This window comes from Dermacentor silvarum, chromosome 8 (assembly GCF_013339745.2).
Source record: "Dermacentor silvarum isolate Dsil-2018 chromosome 8, BIME_Dsil_1.4, whole genome shotgun sequence".
Lineage (NCBI taxonomy): Eukaryota > Metazoa > Arthropoda > Arachnida > Ixodida > Ixodidae > Dermacentor > Dermacentor silvarum.
The window spans coordinates 20,780,262-20,796,499 of record NC_051161.1 but is presented as its reverse complement, the minus strand read 5'-3'; the positions used below and the strand labels follow the sequence as shown (position 1 = coordinate 20,796,499).

Genomic DNA, 16,238 nt, shown 5'->3' with positions numbered 1-16,238 from the left:
CTCAGTGGCTATGGTGTTGGGCTGCTGAGCACGAGTTCGAGGAATCCCGGACACGGCGGCCGCATTTCGATGGGGGCGAAATGCGAAAACACCCGTGTACTTAGATTTAGGTGCACGTTAAAGAACCCCAGGTGGTCCAAATTAATCCGGAGTCCCCGGGAACACTACGGCGTGCCTCATAATCAGCTGGTGGTTTTGGCACGTAAAACCCTCATGATCTATCTATCTATGGTCGTGATTATTACTGAACCCATAGCTCACCTAAAAGCTTTCAAGCGAGCCCTAGGCTTACGGTGACGGCTCATCGGCTAAGGCATCTTGCGACTCCTACAGGATCCGAGAACGTGTCGTCAAAGCTACTGAAAAGCTCATTGAAAAGTCTCATTCTACGCTACGTGCAAACACGCGTTCGGGTCCTATCTGAGCAGCGTTTGACGGCGGCGAGATAGGCCGCGATCATAAACTCGACAAGAAAAGTGGCGGCGGCGGTGAGAGCGTCAGCAACACAGGCGATAATGACGTCGTGGCAATTATGCTACCGCTTCCCGTGGCCAGTTTGCGATAGGGGCATAAAAAGAAGGGAAACCGGACGAAGACATTTCTTTTTAAACGAAATCAGGTGGCAAGCTCTACAGCGCTCAGGGACTCCAATGACTTGAGGTGAGTATAAACGCCGTTTGCGTATTTCACTCGTTACATACGCTTTTTTTTTTTACTATACAGAACAACAGTGAATGAAAGTAAGAACTGTGTCTCATTTTAAGTTAATTCCTAGCAGGTGCGATAGCTTGGTTTCATCTACACACAGCATCCGCATGCTTCACTCTGCAGGTGTCGATACATCTGAATCGCACAGCGACTGAGAATTCTCGCCATATGACCTAGGATTCTTGATGAAAGTGTTTGGTGCTTTGTTTTTTGTTATTCCACCCGTTCATTTGTTACTATGGTTTCGACAGCCGAAAGCACCCTATAGAACAAATGCCACTCCTTGAAACCACGAATGTTTCACGCGCGATCGGCAGCGGCTATCTATAGCCATTAGTTATTGACTTCGCACACACTAACACTCACGCAAGCGAAGGATGTAGCTTCAGAAGCATTTAGAAACTTTCACTACACTACATAAATCAATTTCTAATCGCAATAATTTTACTTATGTGCGATACAGGGAATTTCCTGAGCGCGCTTTTAAATGACTTGTCGCAGCCAACAATTGCGCTGTTTCAGCAGAAGTCATTAATGCTCAAGGCTTAATTGCGCGCATTGTTATCACTCACACTGACTGAACCGTTTACGTGACCCACTGCACACTCGCGAGGTTGAGTTGCACTAAAATGTTCGCGACCTCAAGTTTCTTCCAACTCTTGTGCCACAGGTCTACACCTATTACCATAAACGTCAATAAGTTAAAGAAAAAAAAAAGATGAATATTCCAACAGAAGTTCAAGGAGAAGAGAAAGAAAGACGTCTTTGACGTGTCCGCGGGTATGCGTAAGCGTGACATGGTACTATTAGGTGCATCCCCTAATCATCACGTTTCTTCACGTGTTCTATAATATACACGCATATCGGTCTCCGGCGAAACATCGTTGCAAGATTCCGGTTTTGACTGCTAACAATCGACGCTGCAGTTGCGCACGTCTCGCTTGGCTGTGGCGGATATCGTGGCCCTCCTCCTCCTCCTCCTTTTCCCCCTCCTACTCGTTTCCATCCTTCGTAACATCGTCAGCATCACCGTCTTTCAGTTTGCCGGGAAACAAACAATTTGCAGTGACCTTAGATTGACTCTTCGTTTTTTTTTCTTCTTTTCTTCTTCTTTCTTCTTCTTCTTTTTTTTTTTTTTTTTTTGAAGTGTGACACTAGCTTTGTTAGCTTGAGTTTACGCTTCGCTAATTCCACTCCTTTCGCGGGGCTGACATTAACTACCCCACTAACGTTGAGCAAGTTACGCTTGATGTTCTGCATGTAGCTGTATTGAGTACTTGTAGCGGCAACAGCAGTCATTTCTGACTCTTACACTATAGCGTATACCTCCTACCGGTAGGATAATAGTAAAACCTAATTTGGATGGTGTCTTCAACCTGCTCCTAACTTCCGAGAGATTTCCAGCCTGCTAGTAAAGTGTTTCGCTTTCTTAGGAGGGTGTTCTCAGCGGGATCAACAAAATTTCGAAGGGTGTTCTCACATCGAAACATTCGTTATGGATTTAATATTGTGTTCGGTAGCTTCGTTTCATTACTGCCACTACTATAATGAACGCACAAACTTTCAGGACTCATTACCTATTTATTTAGCGCAGTACACTTGAGTTTACTTTCATTTCTCTAAACTTGTAAAAAGGCAATGTTTTTTGTGCTTGAAGGATATCTTGTTTTCGTTACCCTTTAAGCATCCTTCATCTTTTTCTTTTATTTGTTCTTGTTTGTTCCAGAAAAAAAGGAAAGAAAAAAATGTATTTAGGCCAGTTCATATTTCTCGAATATCCGTGCTTTATTTGATTCCATCATTTCACCATTTGCGCACATCTAACTGAATCTATATATGTCAGTGCTGTAATATATATTAAATAGAGTGTAATAATAAGAGCTTCTACTGTGATTAGGCTATTGTTTCAGTAATTTATTATGCTGTTTACCTTTACGTTAATGAAATCAGGCCAAAAATATTATCTTTAAATTATTCCTACGAGCTTTAAGGTTCGGAATGCCGTTGGGCTTATGGTTTCGAATTAAGAGCTGGGCGCTTGAAGTTAAGTCAGTTCCGGAGCTTGGCGTATGATGTTAGAGAAAACTTCCTACGCCCAAGCGACTGAATGAAGTTATTCTAATCAAATTTTACGTCTGGTACCACCCGAACCCCGTCAAAATTTTAATCCCAGGCACCTTACACGCTGTTAGGTTTCCAAAGCCCCACAAGCCTACATAGCTTTTGGTGTGTGGACTTGAACATACCTTGCAGTATATTGAAACACCTGCTTAACAATGTGCTACTCAAGAGTAACTTGCGTGTTTGAAAATCCTTCATTTTCATTACTGGCCTATGCGTGTATACTAATGCCGATTTCTAAGGTGAAGTAAATAAGTAAATAAAATAATGTGCAACAGAACGAATTCGAAGTAAAAAGCACGGTTACAATAACCGTTAGAACCGCCAATTCCCAATGATATGCATTAACCACACAGCACACGTTAACCTGATCGTTGCCAAACCTGACGCGCGTACACAAACGCCTTAATTTGTTCGGTAAGATGATAAAGGTATACTTACATGCCGCAGTCTTATACACAAGGGCGCCCCAACTATATATCCGTATTTTATTTTTCAGGAAATGAAAAGATCAGTCGTTTTGTACTCCTTTGCCATTTTCTTGTTTCTTTGCAAGCAAGGTAAGTTATCTACACTCACTCTTGCGTTGCATGAAATTTCCTGTAATGCATGATATATTTAAAAATAGATTTGAGTTTCATTTACTTATTCGGCTTTCTTTTTCAGATGCGTTGGCCCAGTACATATTGCCGGTACAGTGGGGAATTATTTATTTACTTATTCATTTACTTGTTTGTTTGTGACGTTGAAATTACGCGGGTATTAAGTGACGAATTAAGTGTTTCATTTTCTTGCGCAGATGGGGACAGCACCCTATGGCTTGGCGGTCAGCAACGCGTATATGCAGAGGGGACGCGCCATTGGAGCGGCACAGAGTGGCCTATTCGGTGCGAGCATGAGACCAACTGGTATTGGCGCCGTGACGCCGCGACTTTACCGACCCTATGGTCTATACCCAGGTGGTCCTTATGCTGGCTCCGCGGCTGTGCAGCCGATAGCGGCGGCGCAACCCACCTACCCTGCTACTCAACCGGCACCGGCGCAGCCCCAATCACACGTGCTTCAGCCGGCGCCACAGGCTCAAGTATACGTTCTGCAAGCAGCACCCGCGCCCCAGGCGCTACTGTACCCTCAGCCATTACTGGTACCTCAACAATTGTATCCCGCTCAGCCTGGTGCAGCGGCCCCTCCGCCGTATGCACTCCAGCCCGTGTATGTACAGTCACCACAGCCGCAGCCTTTTCAACCTTTAGCAACTATTCAGCCGCAGCCTTACGCAGTTCAGCAGCAATCGGAGCTACAACCACAGCCCAACCCTGGTCTCTCACCACCGGAATTCCAGGCACAGACTTCCCTCGACCAGGGATCTGCTGCCGCCCAGCCAGCCCAGCCGCAAACGTACGTGACTCAGCCACGACAACTGCTTTTGTACAGTGTCGACCCAGCTACTTCTTTTCGGAATGAACCGAGCCGCGATTCCGTCCGCGTCGAACGTGATCCTGCGCGCGTAGATAACGTGCACGCGCAAGCTGTGACATACGCCAACTCCTTGCCATTCAGTCTGGTGCAACAAGCTTTTCCGGGAGGCTCGGTGCTGTTCCCTGTTCACAACAGAAGCCTACCTGGTTTGGCCCTAGCGCAGCGACACCTCAACCAAGCCAAGGCATGGATTTCGTCCATACCACCAGTTAACGTAAAACCACAGCAGTCTAGTACCTTAGCTCGGGTTTTCCCGTGGCTCTCAGCGAAGGTGCCGTGGCTGCACCGCGCAGCTTCATCGCAATTGAAAGAAGGTGAAGAAACAGTAGTAAAGAATTCCAAAAACCCTAAGGAAAGAATTGAACAGCAACAAGAAAGATTGCGGATCTGGCAAGAAAGGCAGCGGCGAGAGTTGGCTAGGCAGCGTCTGCAACACCAGCAGCTTCTTAAGCAAAAGAATGAAAAGCGGAGGAAACTTCAGGAGCAAAGGCGACAGCGAGAGAGACAACAGTGGTTGTTGACACAAAGAGCACGTCAACAGCGTCTGCGGAAACAACTAACTCATCAAGGTGCGGTGGCGCAGAACCAACAATTCAGGCAAGGCCAACTCCTTTTGCACGAGCAACGCCGACGGCAGCATAGTGAACCATGGACAAGACATATGGTTCCAGGATCTGCGTTCGCGTCAGCGAGGCAAATGCACGTGGCGTCTGTACAACAAGCCCAAGGATCAACTTCAGAAAGAAACACCAGCGCTTTGGTTCATCCACAAGCAAGACGTGGCGGAAATATCAGCATCATTCGAGGCCCTTCATCTGGAGTAACAGTCAATAAAACAGCCCCCGGAAGCAGTATTAACGTAGAGGTCCAACCAGGGATTCGTGGAGCTCCCAACAAGCATATTGTTGTAAAAAATCCTTGGACAGGCGTGACAATCAACAAAACAGTCACCGCTCAAGGTACTTCCGTCCAAGTAAATCGAGACCCTCGATTATCTGCAAACAGCCAAATACTGGTCAAGAACCCATGGACAGGAGTTACGGTCAACAAAACAGTCTCTGCGGGCAATGTAAATGTGGAGATCCAGAGCAAGATGCAGGGATCTCCGAAGTCACAGATATTTGTACAAAACCCTTGGACAGGACTGACAGTAAACAAGACTGTAAGTGGAAGCGGTGTCAGCGTCTCAGTACAGCGAGGTCAACAAGGAGTTCCTGGCAGCCAAATAGTTGTTCAGAACCCTTGGACTGGTGTGACCGTAAATAAAACAGTAAGCGCTAAAGGTGTCAACGTACAAATGCAACGTGGAAGCCATGCAATTCCAAGCAGCCAAGTTGTAGTGCAAAATCCTTCAACAGGAGTGACAGTCAATAAAACAGTAACCGCGCAAGCTGCTGCCAATGACCAACTCACATTGGTATCCCCAGTCCACCAAGTCCTGGTTCACAATCCGTGGACGGGGGTTACAGTTAACAAAACAGTCACTGGAGGTGATGTGAATGTTGAAATTCATCAAAACGAGCAGGGAACTTTGCAGAAACAAATATCTGTAAACAACTCTTGGACAGGAGTGACAGTGAACAAAACTGCAACTGGCGGTGATGTCACTGTCGCCGTCCAGCGTGACCAACAAGAACTTCCTAGCAGCCACATACTCGTTCAGAACCCTTGGACTGGAGTGACTGTCAACAAAACAATAAATGAAAAGGGTGTCAACGTGCAAGTGAAAAGTGGAAATCGTGGCATTGCTAGCAGTCAAGTTGTAGTCCGGAATCCCTGGACAGGAGTGACAATCAACAAAACAGTTACAGCGCAAGGTACCAACGTCCAAATAGAGCGCGACTCTGGAGCCTTTCCTAGCCACCAAATCCTGGTTCAAAACCCATGGACAGGGGTTACAGTGAACAAAACTGTAACTGGCAGTGGTGTCAGCGTCGCCGTGCAGCGTGACCAACAACAAGTTCCTAGCAGCCAAATACTTGTTCAGAACCCTTGGATTGGAGTGACCGTCAACAAAACGATAAATGAAAGCGGTGTTAACGTGCAAGTGCAACGTGGAAGTCACGGAACTGCTAGCAATCAAGTTGTAGTGCAGAATCCATGGACAGGAGTGACGATAAACAAAACAATTACAGCACAAGGTACCAACGTCCAAATAGAGCGTGACTCCCAAGCCCAAGTGTCTCCAATTCACCAAATCCTAGCTCAGAACCCATTGACTGGAGTTAAAATCGACAGAACGATCACTGGGGGCGACGTGAATGTCGAAATCCAGCACAATAAGCAAGGAACTTCCGAGAAGCAAATATTGGTAACAAACCCTTGGACAGGAGTGACGGTCAACAAAACCATAAGTGACAGTGGTGTCAGCGTTTCAGTGCAGCAGAGCGCACGGGAAGTTCCTAGCAGCAAAACAGCCGTTCAGTTCCCATGGATAGGGGTAAATGTCAGCAAAGCAACCACAGGAGCAAGCGTCAACGTATCAGTCCTGCACAGCAGCCAAATGCAAGACCGAGAATCCCAGGATGCAGTTGTAATCAGCAGAACAGACCCTGGAACTAATGTCAATGTGGACGTCGAGCACGCTGCACAAGGGCATGTTAGCAAGCAGGTAGTTGTACAAAATCCTTTCACGGGAGTGACAGTTAACAAAAGCATAAGTGACCATGCTGTCAACATCTCAGTCCACCATGACCTCAAAAAAATTACCAGTGGCCACGTGGTCGTCGATAACTCACCGACCGGATTAGGAGTCAGCAATTCAATAATTGCAGGAAATGTAAATGTGGAGGCCCAGCATAGCACGGAAGAAGCTCCTAGTGGTATGATAAATGTACGAAACTCCTTGGCAGGAGTGACTATTAATAAATCTTTAAGTGGTAGCAGCGTCAACGTCTCCGTCCAGCGTGGTCCGCCAGGAGTTCTAAGCAAACGAATAGAGATTTACAACCCCTGGACAGGAACGACTGTTAACAAAACGATCAGTGAAGACGGCGTAAACGTGTCAGTGCAGAATGTTCTTCTAGGGGCCCCAAATAGTCAAGTAATTGTCGAAAACCCGTGGACAGGAGTGACGATTAACAAAACCATTACCCCAAACAAAATTAATGTCGAGGTCCAACGGAGCGCAGAAGGAGCCTACAACAGTCACATAGTGGCAGCAAATCCTTTCGCAGCAGTGACAGTTAACAAAACAATTAGCGGTAGTGGTACGAACGTCTCAGTCAAGCAAGGCGCAGGAGGCGTTTTGAATAAACATATAGTGGTCCAAAATCCGTGGACAGGTGTGACGGTCAACAAAACAATCACTGGAAACGGCGTAAATATCCATGTAGAACGCGGTTGTGCAAACGGCTTCGGGACCTCAAGTTGCTCAAGGTTCAGGAACAGGAACGACAATTAATGCAACTCTCAGCGGAAACAACTTGAACGAAGTAGCACAACATGCCGGTGGAGAAGTTATTAGTCAAACCGTAGTCGAACTACCACGGGGAGGCGTTTCTGTAAACAAAACCATATCTACTAGCGGTCTAAATGTGGAAGTTCATCGTGGTGCTCAAAGTATTCCAGCCTCTCGAATTGTGGTCCAGAATCCCTGGGTGGGAGTAGAAGTGAACAGAACAACTAACCGGGAGCGGTGTAAACTTGGAAGTCCACCGCAGCACTCAGTTAGATGCCAGCAGACTAATCACCGCACAGCATCATTCTACAGGGGCAACAGTTGACACCAGCAATGGTGTCAGTGTGGAAGCCATTAGTGACACGCAAGGACAGCCCAACGTTCAAGTTTTGGTCGAAAATCCCTGGACGGGGGTGAAAGTCAACAAAACTATCACTAGAACTCAATCAAACGTTGCAATCCAACTCGGCGTCCAAAAAGATTCAGATTTCCAGTCGTCAAATGTACAAAAACAGATCGTTATTCAAAATCCATTCACAAAAGTGACAGTAAACAAAACGGCGCTTGGAGGAATCGTAGATGTGCAAGTTAACCGCAATAATCAGCAGCCTTTCAAAAAGCAAGTAACCGTAGCTCACAATCCTCTAACAGGCACGACGGTAAACAAAACAATAACAATCAGCAACATCAACGTGACCGTACAGCAGGGGAGCCATAGGGTTGTTACGCCAAATATAGTTGCGACTGCGAGTCATCCCATCATCCATATTAATCCCGTGGTACGCCGTCTGCACCAACATCATGTAAAGAAGGTGGTTGATACTCAGGCTGCAAACTACTCCTTACCACAGCAGCAATTCTTCCCGTTCTTTCAAGCTCGCCGAAACCTGAATCTTCAGATGCCTCCATACGCGCATCCATACATTCCTTTCATGCGAGGAAATCACTTTACGAAGAGAAGACCGTTCTGGCACGGCTTTCGTTTAGTAAGGCCTCCAAGTTACAGGCAACCGCAGGTCATACCTAACATAGCCATTGATACCCAGGGAAGCGGCTTTGTTGTCTCGCACACCGATATTTACCAGAATGGACGACCTCTGGTCAAGAACCGAATAAGCGCAAACCAAGATTTCACGGTCATCACAAGAGTTCACCGATTCGCTGCCGACGTCTTGAGCATCAACTACACCTTCAACTCTCAAGAAGCTGAAGCTAGTCGCAGTGAAGTCAAGAACAACGTCGTACAAAATGAGCTTCGTGGCTTTAGGACAACACGACAGTGGTTCAAGCCGAATATTAACGTGGACAGCGGAGGTGATGACGTCAGCGTGAACACGCAGGTATACCAGTATGGAAGACGGGCCGCAAATTCAGTTGTTGACAATCGTGCTGGGTTCGTGCTCATCACAGCGGTCCACAAGCTCCAAAGTAAACCTTTGAGCATCAAGTACACGTTTCTTCCGCTCGGAACGCGATAGTACAGTCCCCACGAGCAGGACTTGGGGGCACGCAATAGGAACTGCAGAGAGCAAGGTTAAGCTAATGAAGCAATGATAACAAAATAATGAAAAACTATTGTAAGCAGTTATTTACCTTTGATTGAGGAACTGCGGAATAAAGTCTAATCATTCACCAACTATGGAAAGAAAACGTTCTTTTTTGTGCTACGAATACGTTAGCCTAGCGATGTACGATATCCACGAAACGCAGAATAACAGAAATCAGAAAACGAAGAGCATGGGTCAGCCACTATTCAGTAATGTACTGTAGCATACCGGTGTCTATACCTGCTACGGTAGTGTATTGCAGCCCTGTTGTGTTATAGCGCTGTTTAAAGTGACCTAAAAAGTTGCAATACTGAGCAGTTGCTTCACTTTTGTGTTTTATACATTATAACTGCATCATGTCTTGAGAGGTTGTTGAAAATTGTTTAAATTTTGTATGTTATGAAGTAAAATTCAATATGTTGAATTCTTTTTTCATTGTGCTGTTTACCCTGTACAGTTTGACGGTCACTAATTAAGTGTTTAGAATGCGATCGAGAATTTTTGTACTGAGGAACACAAATTGATTGGCCAGTGCATTCATTCATTGACTGCAGTGAAGCACCAAGGACATTGTTTGCCAAGCTGTACGCCTTAAAAGCGGACTTTTTGTTTAACACAAATGTGTACAGAAGAAACGCACTCTTCATAAATCAGTCGTACGAGCAAAACATGCTTTGCTGAATGGTTACAGCGAGATACCAGCAATTACATTTGAAGGTCGTCTGTGTTGCATGTGTGTGCACCGGAGTAATTTTGCGGAATAAATCTAACATACTGTAAACAACACAACTACATTTTTATGCTTCATACATGCCACCACACATAGCTAAAAGCACGTGTTCCAAGATTACTTGACACACACGATCATATTGAAAGGTAAGATTACGGAGTTGGAAAATGACTGTCGGTACGGTAAGGCACCAAACATAACACGTTGCACTTCTCTTAGAATATAAGGCCTAAAATGATTGGCTTTTACGTGCCAAAACCACGATCTCATTCTGAGGTATGCCATAGGGGGCACTCCGGAATAATTTGGACCACCTGGGGTTCCTTAACGTGCACCTAAATCTAAGCACACAGGCGTTTTCACATTTTGCCCCCAACGAAATGCAGCCACCATGGCTGGGATTTCTCCCCGCGACCTCGTGATTAGGAGCCCAACACCATAGCCACTAAGCAACCACGGCGGGTAATATAAAGCCTCTGCTAAGCACGAAGGTCGCAGGATCAAATCCCGGCCGCGGTAGGCGCATTTCGATAGTGGCGAAATGCAAAAACGCCCGTGCACCGTGCATTGGGTGCACGTTAAAGAACTCCAAGTAGTAAAAGTTAATCCGGAGCCCCCCCTCCCCTTATGGCGTGCCTCATAATCAGATCGTGGTTTTGGCATTTAAAACCCCAGAATTTATTTTTTAATATACACTTTCAGATTAAGTGGTTGCAAGCGGCTCGCGTATGCATGAACCCAAATTCTGCTTGGTTTTCTGCTGGGCTTGCATAAGCAAGCCGACAGCAATTAAGCCGTTTCCTAATCTTAAACTAAAGGCTGTTGGGTCATTTCATTTCGTAGGAGACTACGCCCTGAACTCGAACAAATTCTAGGAAGAACCTGCACGTCCCGCGACCCCCAGCCAAAAAACAAAACAAAAAACAAACAAACTTATTTTGGTACGTGCTACAGAAGCATCAAATAATAAGACAAGGATTATTGCAAGTTTCAAGCGCTCACTCTGGCACACGAAGAGTTGAAGCAGCAGTTCCGGATTTCAGAAATGGTGGTCTCATCGCTCTGTGGGACACACGGTATATGGTGCATCACTCTTTTTCGACGCCTTCGAAGTTCGATGACCCTCTAGACCGCGACTGCAATCGGCTCATTTCTTTACAGCCTTAGCGCATAGCAGAGATTTGTCTTCAGGCTCCCTAAAACGATGGGGCACGTTTCCACATCACCGTATATGTGTTAGGTCTACTTTCTCTGTCTCTGATATGACCGGTCACGATATTCTGCTACGAGGGCCGCAGTCATCAAAGTCCAGCTTGCGCTGTACAGGCCACATGGCGTTTCACGGTCCATTAAGACCTTTTAGCCCAAGCTGGTATCCTGTGTCGTGATGAAGTAATCAATTGGTTGAGCGCTAGTTTTGGAATCTATAAAAGCCTCGGTTTAATCCTGTTTGATGTTTCTCTATAATTACCATTTATTTATAACAATGTTCAACGTTGTAATCGTAATATAATCTTTGAGATGGTAACAGCGCAAATAAACAAGAAAAGTTGAAAGGAGGCGGACTCGCAACTCAGGGCTTGTTGGGGAATAAGGTAGACGTATACAAACTGAGGTTAGTATCACTTGGTTTGGAAAAAAAGATGCCAAAAACAGATACGTAAAAAAATAAACAAAACGAAACGTTCCAATTAACGTAACCAAGTCACTAGGCAAGAACAGTGCACTCAACATTCCACAATGCAATGAAATTCTTTTTTTATTTTTTGTGAAATGCAATGGAAGATTGGCTAACACATGTGTCAAGGTGTTTTCCAAGAAAAAAAAAAAAAAAAGAAGCGTCTGTACATTCTCCGCTTATGCATGTCTGCCCTCCTTCCAGTTTTTTGTTTGTTTGAGCTGCGACTGTCTTTAAGAATGAACCCCAATTAACTATTCCAATTGGCCGCATTGCATCACTGAGAAAGTTTGTGCTATCGACTTCATGAGCACGGCTGTAACACAACCGCACCGATCCAGTTTCGGCACGCTACAGATGTTGTATGCTGTATTAGCGCAGAGTGCCGCTTTGGCGTCGAAACTGGAGTGATGCTGCGCCAGCACCTATGAAGAAATCTGATAAATGTTGCAGCTGTCTGAGAGCGAGAGGGAAATATTTCTCGAACGCATGGTCATGAATAAGTGTCGCGAGCTCCGTCGTAATTTTTTTTCTCTCTTACAGCTACAATCCGGTAGCTCTTATCTCTTCTCACCGTGTTTCCGTGCAGTCTAATTGCTCCTTTTGAACCTGTTAAGCGATGTCTGCCACTTTCATCGCCCCCTTGGAGATGCCCAGTGGCATCTCCTAAATGTTAAACATCTTCAGCATCACTCTTCAATCAATACAGTATCGGTGGTCACACCGCTACCTTGTAAGCTTACTCGAAGAACTACGCTTTTGATCATTTTGAGCAGAAGGCTCTGAAGCTTTGTTTGCCCGATTTTCACCTTTCACCCAACCATGGGCTTACGTTGAATTCCAATGGCAGATCTGGAGCAATCCGGATCAAAAGTTTCTGCTCTTTTCGGAGCAAGTCTGTGCCGATGACAGATCAGGAACGCGGATCGCCTATTCCGATTGCAGATCAAGAATGGATCTCGATCCGAAATCACCGCGCAGAGCCATCCAGACCGCTCCACCGAAATATGCAGATTCGACCGGAAGTCTGAGTGACATTTTACAGAGAAGCTGTTTATGCGGACCCTGTGCCGTCGTTGACCCTGTGCCGTCGTAAAAAGGGGCCACGTGACCTAGCGAGAGAGGAGAGGAAAAGAAGAGCTCAACAGGGGAAAGGGGTTGGAGGGACTCCTTTCCCCTGTGAGAATGCTGTGAGAGGGTGCAGATGAAAAGGAGAGCGGGGAGGGTGGTTCAGGTAAGTCGCGCCAACCAATGGCGGTGTAGGAAAAAAATAGGTCAACGTAAGAGTGGGGTGTGAGAGGAGTTCGCGTTAGCGTTGGTTGTATGTACGGAACTTTGTCAAGGTCAAGTGTGTCGTTGTTGACCGGGACCTCTCCTGGAGCCCTCAGGTTGCCCACTTGAAAAAGAAGCTCACATCTATTGTCCCCGTCTTCAAATTCATCGCCGGTAAAATGTGGGGATCATCAGTGGGCTCCATGCTACAGTTGTACCGAGCATTTTTTTCGGATTCCTACGCTATAGCTCTCCTGTCCTTGCTAAAACATGCAAGTCAAATCTTCGAGCCTTCAGAGCGTGCAAGCACAGGCATTACGCGTCTGCCTCGGCCTTCCGTGGAGCGCCTCCACAACAGGAACAGTTATCACGGCTCAAGACCATCTGATCACGACTTACACGACCATCCACACACTTAGGGCCCATATTCGACACGTTTCACGGATACAATCAAGCTCTCTTGCCCGCCTGCCAGAATGAAGACCACAGGCGTCGTTCTCCAACGTGGTCAGCATTCATCGTGCCTCCCTACCATCGGGCTTCACACCCTGGACACGTTCACCGTCAGCATTGTGGTGTTTAAAACAACCTGAAGTGCGCTTTACCGTTCCTGGAATAAGAAAGAAGATAGAACTGCCTACCTTGGCCTTGAAGCAAGCAGCTCTATAGATTGCTTGCACACTTTCTACTTTGACCGAACCCACATATATACGGATGGCTCTTCCACTCAGACCAGCTCCATTACGACCAATAAGCATCACATAAAAAGTTTCTCACGTCACATCATCGACCGGATCGGAGCTTGTTGCCCTTCGAGGTGCCGTTGATGACATTAACAGCCAACCGGCTAATCGGTGGGCAATATCCTGTGAGAGGTACGCTGAGTACCCTCTGCCGGCGCGGCTGCTTTGGAGTTTGTTGTTGCTGACTCCTGCACTTGCACCTCACTTTTCTTTCAATTCTTTTTGCACATTCTTTAGACATTTTGCATAAATAAGAAGTTTTCGACCGCTCAGCCTTCCGCGTCGGATTTAGCAAAGCGGTGCGCTTGTTTACATCGACATCTACAGCCACAGATCGTTGTTAGCGTCAAACATTGGGAAAAGGTGCATCGCTGATATGAAAAAAAAAAAGTCGAAACGTCGAATAAAACACACATACCTGCTCATATGAGCCGCGTTATTCCACCGTGAGACGAGTCAGTATGAGCGCCTGAGCTACTCAACGGCGACTGTGATCCAGTTACAAATATCGGGCTGTTTATTACTGATTCTCGCTTTTATTTAACTTCATCATACTTAGTTTGCGCGTGTCATAAAGCATTATTAGAGAAAAATGTGCTCACATAAGCGCTCATTTAAAGGCCGTGTTGTTCTCCCGCAAAAACGTGGATGCCATCGCTGACACCATAACTGAGCGAGGCGGCTGTTTATGCTGCTGTACCGAATGTACCGTACGTCTCTTGTTTCGCGTTTGACGCAGAGATAAACCGTATATCTCAGGAATTAAGAAATGCGTGAGCATACCAACACGTACAAACCGACCCATCTACGTTGCGAATACGAGCGGCAGCCTACGGGAATGGTGCTTACAGATGTTGGCACAGCCATTGGGCACAGCGCTGTGTCGCCGCTTGCAGATTATTGTGTAGGCGCCGTGCGAAGCGAAGAGTAGTTTATTTCAAATCGCTAAGGCCAGAACTGAACTATAAAAGCAGTTTCCTTCGTCCTAACTTGCTTACTTTTCAGTACAGGTCCGCCGGTAGCGGGTGCATGAACTCGACGGAGCCAGGCCTAAGCTTCGCTGAAATCAACATTGGCTCAAACTTCATGTGCACGGCTTGAGAGGGTCGAAGCCTTGCGCATTTCAACCTTTCAACTTCGTAGGCATGTTCTGACTCACTTTGAGCGTGATTATTTATATATACCAACGAAGGTGTTGCGGCTATCGCGTTATCGGTTCGACGGCCTATCGCGCGGGTTTCGGTCGAACGATGGTATAGGCACGGTGATTTTCTCGGTGCAGTCGACAAGAAAGCCCGTCGCAGTACCAAAGCCAGTCTTACGCTACGCACACTTTCAGTTCTGCACTGACGTCGAGCTACCAGTGGAGTTTCAACGCGGTACATGGCACGAGTTGTCAGTAGCGCGCGTCCGAGCGGTTTTTTTTTTTTCGGGGGGCGTTTCCCCCAGATGGGGCCGCACGGCCGCGCGCGCGACCCTTCCAAAACGTTTCGCGACTAATCCGCCAGGGCAGGGCGCATGCGCCGTCGGGCCGTGAAAAAAAAAATGTGGTTGATCCCTCTTATATAGGAATCGGTATAGAACACGAAAGTGAAACGTGTCTTCACAGAAGTAGTGTAATGTTTATTGCACATTGATATATAATGTCTATTGGTGTTTTGTGGCTAAAGCGCCCTTAGGCGTTGATGCACCCACGCTGACGCCTGGTGGCACGTCTCCTCCATCACGACTACCAACGTCGATGACCATGAGCAACCGTCGTGCATATGGAAGCTGCACTACGCTGCACACGCTAGCACAACGCGAAAGACGAAGCACGTAACTGACACACTAATACAACGCGCAAGACAAAGCACGTAACTGAATCGTCACCGAGTCAAATCAGCGCGTACAGCGCGTCGTAATTGCAGCCTCCGCGATCAACTTCAGAAACATTTTCAGAGCTAATTGCGGAGGCCACGCTCCGCTGTGCTGAGTACGGTGAACGCCACCTAGGTGGCGTTGGTAGTGCTTCTTGATGCCAGCGTCCCTTCGAATGCTGGCATCGAGGCGTCGTAGTGCTGAGACCACCGAAGCGTTCACTGTCGGTGCGCGTTAGTGTCATAATGCAGTACTTCTCTTTTCTGCTCGTAGGCGGCGGCACCGCCCCGAGCAAGAGCGCGGGTACACGGAGGAGTGTTAGATATATAAGGCGCGTCTGTGTAGCTCTCTGCAAATGCGTTTGTGGCGCAATGGGTTAAACGCTCGGCGATCTATCGTCGCGGACCGAGAGGTCGTGGGTTCGATTTCCAAATTTTGCATGTTTGTGGAACTTTTTCTTCTGGTTTCTTTCTTTGTATTATGTTCTATGACGTATTTCCGTGACGGAAATACGTCAGTGAAATCTTGGTGGACCCCGGCATAAAACACTTTCGTGTTAAAAGGCGGATTACGGCTCGAAGCGTCTACTCCTCAAGTCGACATAAACATTTCATTACAGCACATTTTATGCAACCCATTCAAAACACGCTTAAAGCTGCGCGGCTTCGGACGTGAAAAGGACACTCGTATCATCACTAAC

The 16,238-nt window shown here is 46.6% G+C and overlaps 1 protein-coding gene across 2 annotated transcripts; it reads left to right on the top strand.

The window, feature by feature from the left end:
• The first annotated feature begins 569 nt into the window (after positions 1-569).
• Positions 570-10,045, top strand: LOC119460762 (uncharacterized). 2 transcript variants are annotated; one of them, XM_037721846.2, is made up of 5 exons: positions 570-660; positions 3,329-3,389; positions 3,496-3,521; positions 3,629-3,716; positions 3,789-10,045. In XM_037721846.2, the coding sequence occupies exons 2-5, from the start codon at positions 3,332-3,334 to the stop codon at positions 7,709-7,711; spliced, it is 4,095 nt and encodes a 1,364-aa protein (XP_037577774.1). In that variant the 5' UTR covers positions 570-660; positions 3,329-3,331; the 3' UTR covers positions 7,712-10,045. The 2 variants fall into 2 exon arrangements, with proteins under 2 accessions (XP_037577774.1, XP_037577772.1); XM_037721844.2 differs by having other exon boundaries at positions 3,629-10,045.
• Positions 10,046-16,238: the final 6,193 nt, after the last annotated feature.

Bases quoted from the DNA above. Each gene is read 5' to 3' on its own strand.
- LOC119460762 (XM_037721844.2), top strand. From the start codon at position 3,332: ATGAAAAGATCAGTCGTTTTGTACTCCTTTGCCATTTTCTTGTTTCTT. The intron at 3,390-3,495 runs GTAAGTTATCTA...TTTCTTTTTCAG, and splicing joins CTTGTTTCTTTGCAAGCAAG to ATGCGTTGGCCCAGTACATA. The intron at 3,522-3,628 runs GTACAGTGGGGA...TTTCTTGCGCAG, and splicing joins TGGCCCAGTACATATTGCCG to ATGGGGACAGCACCCTATGG.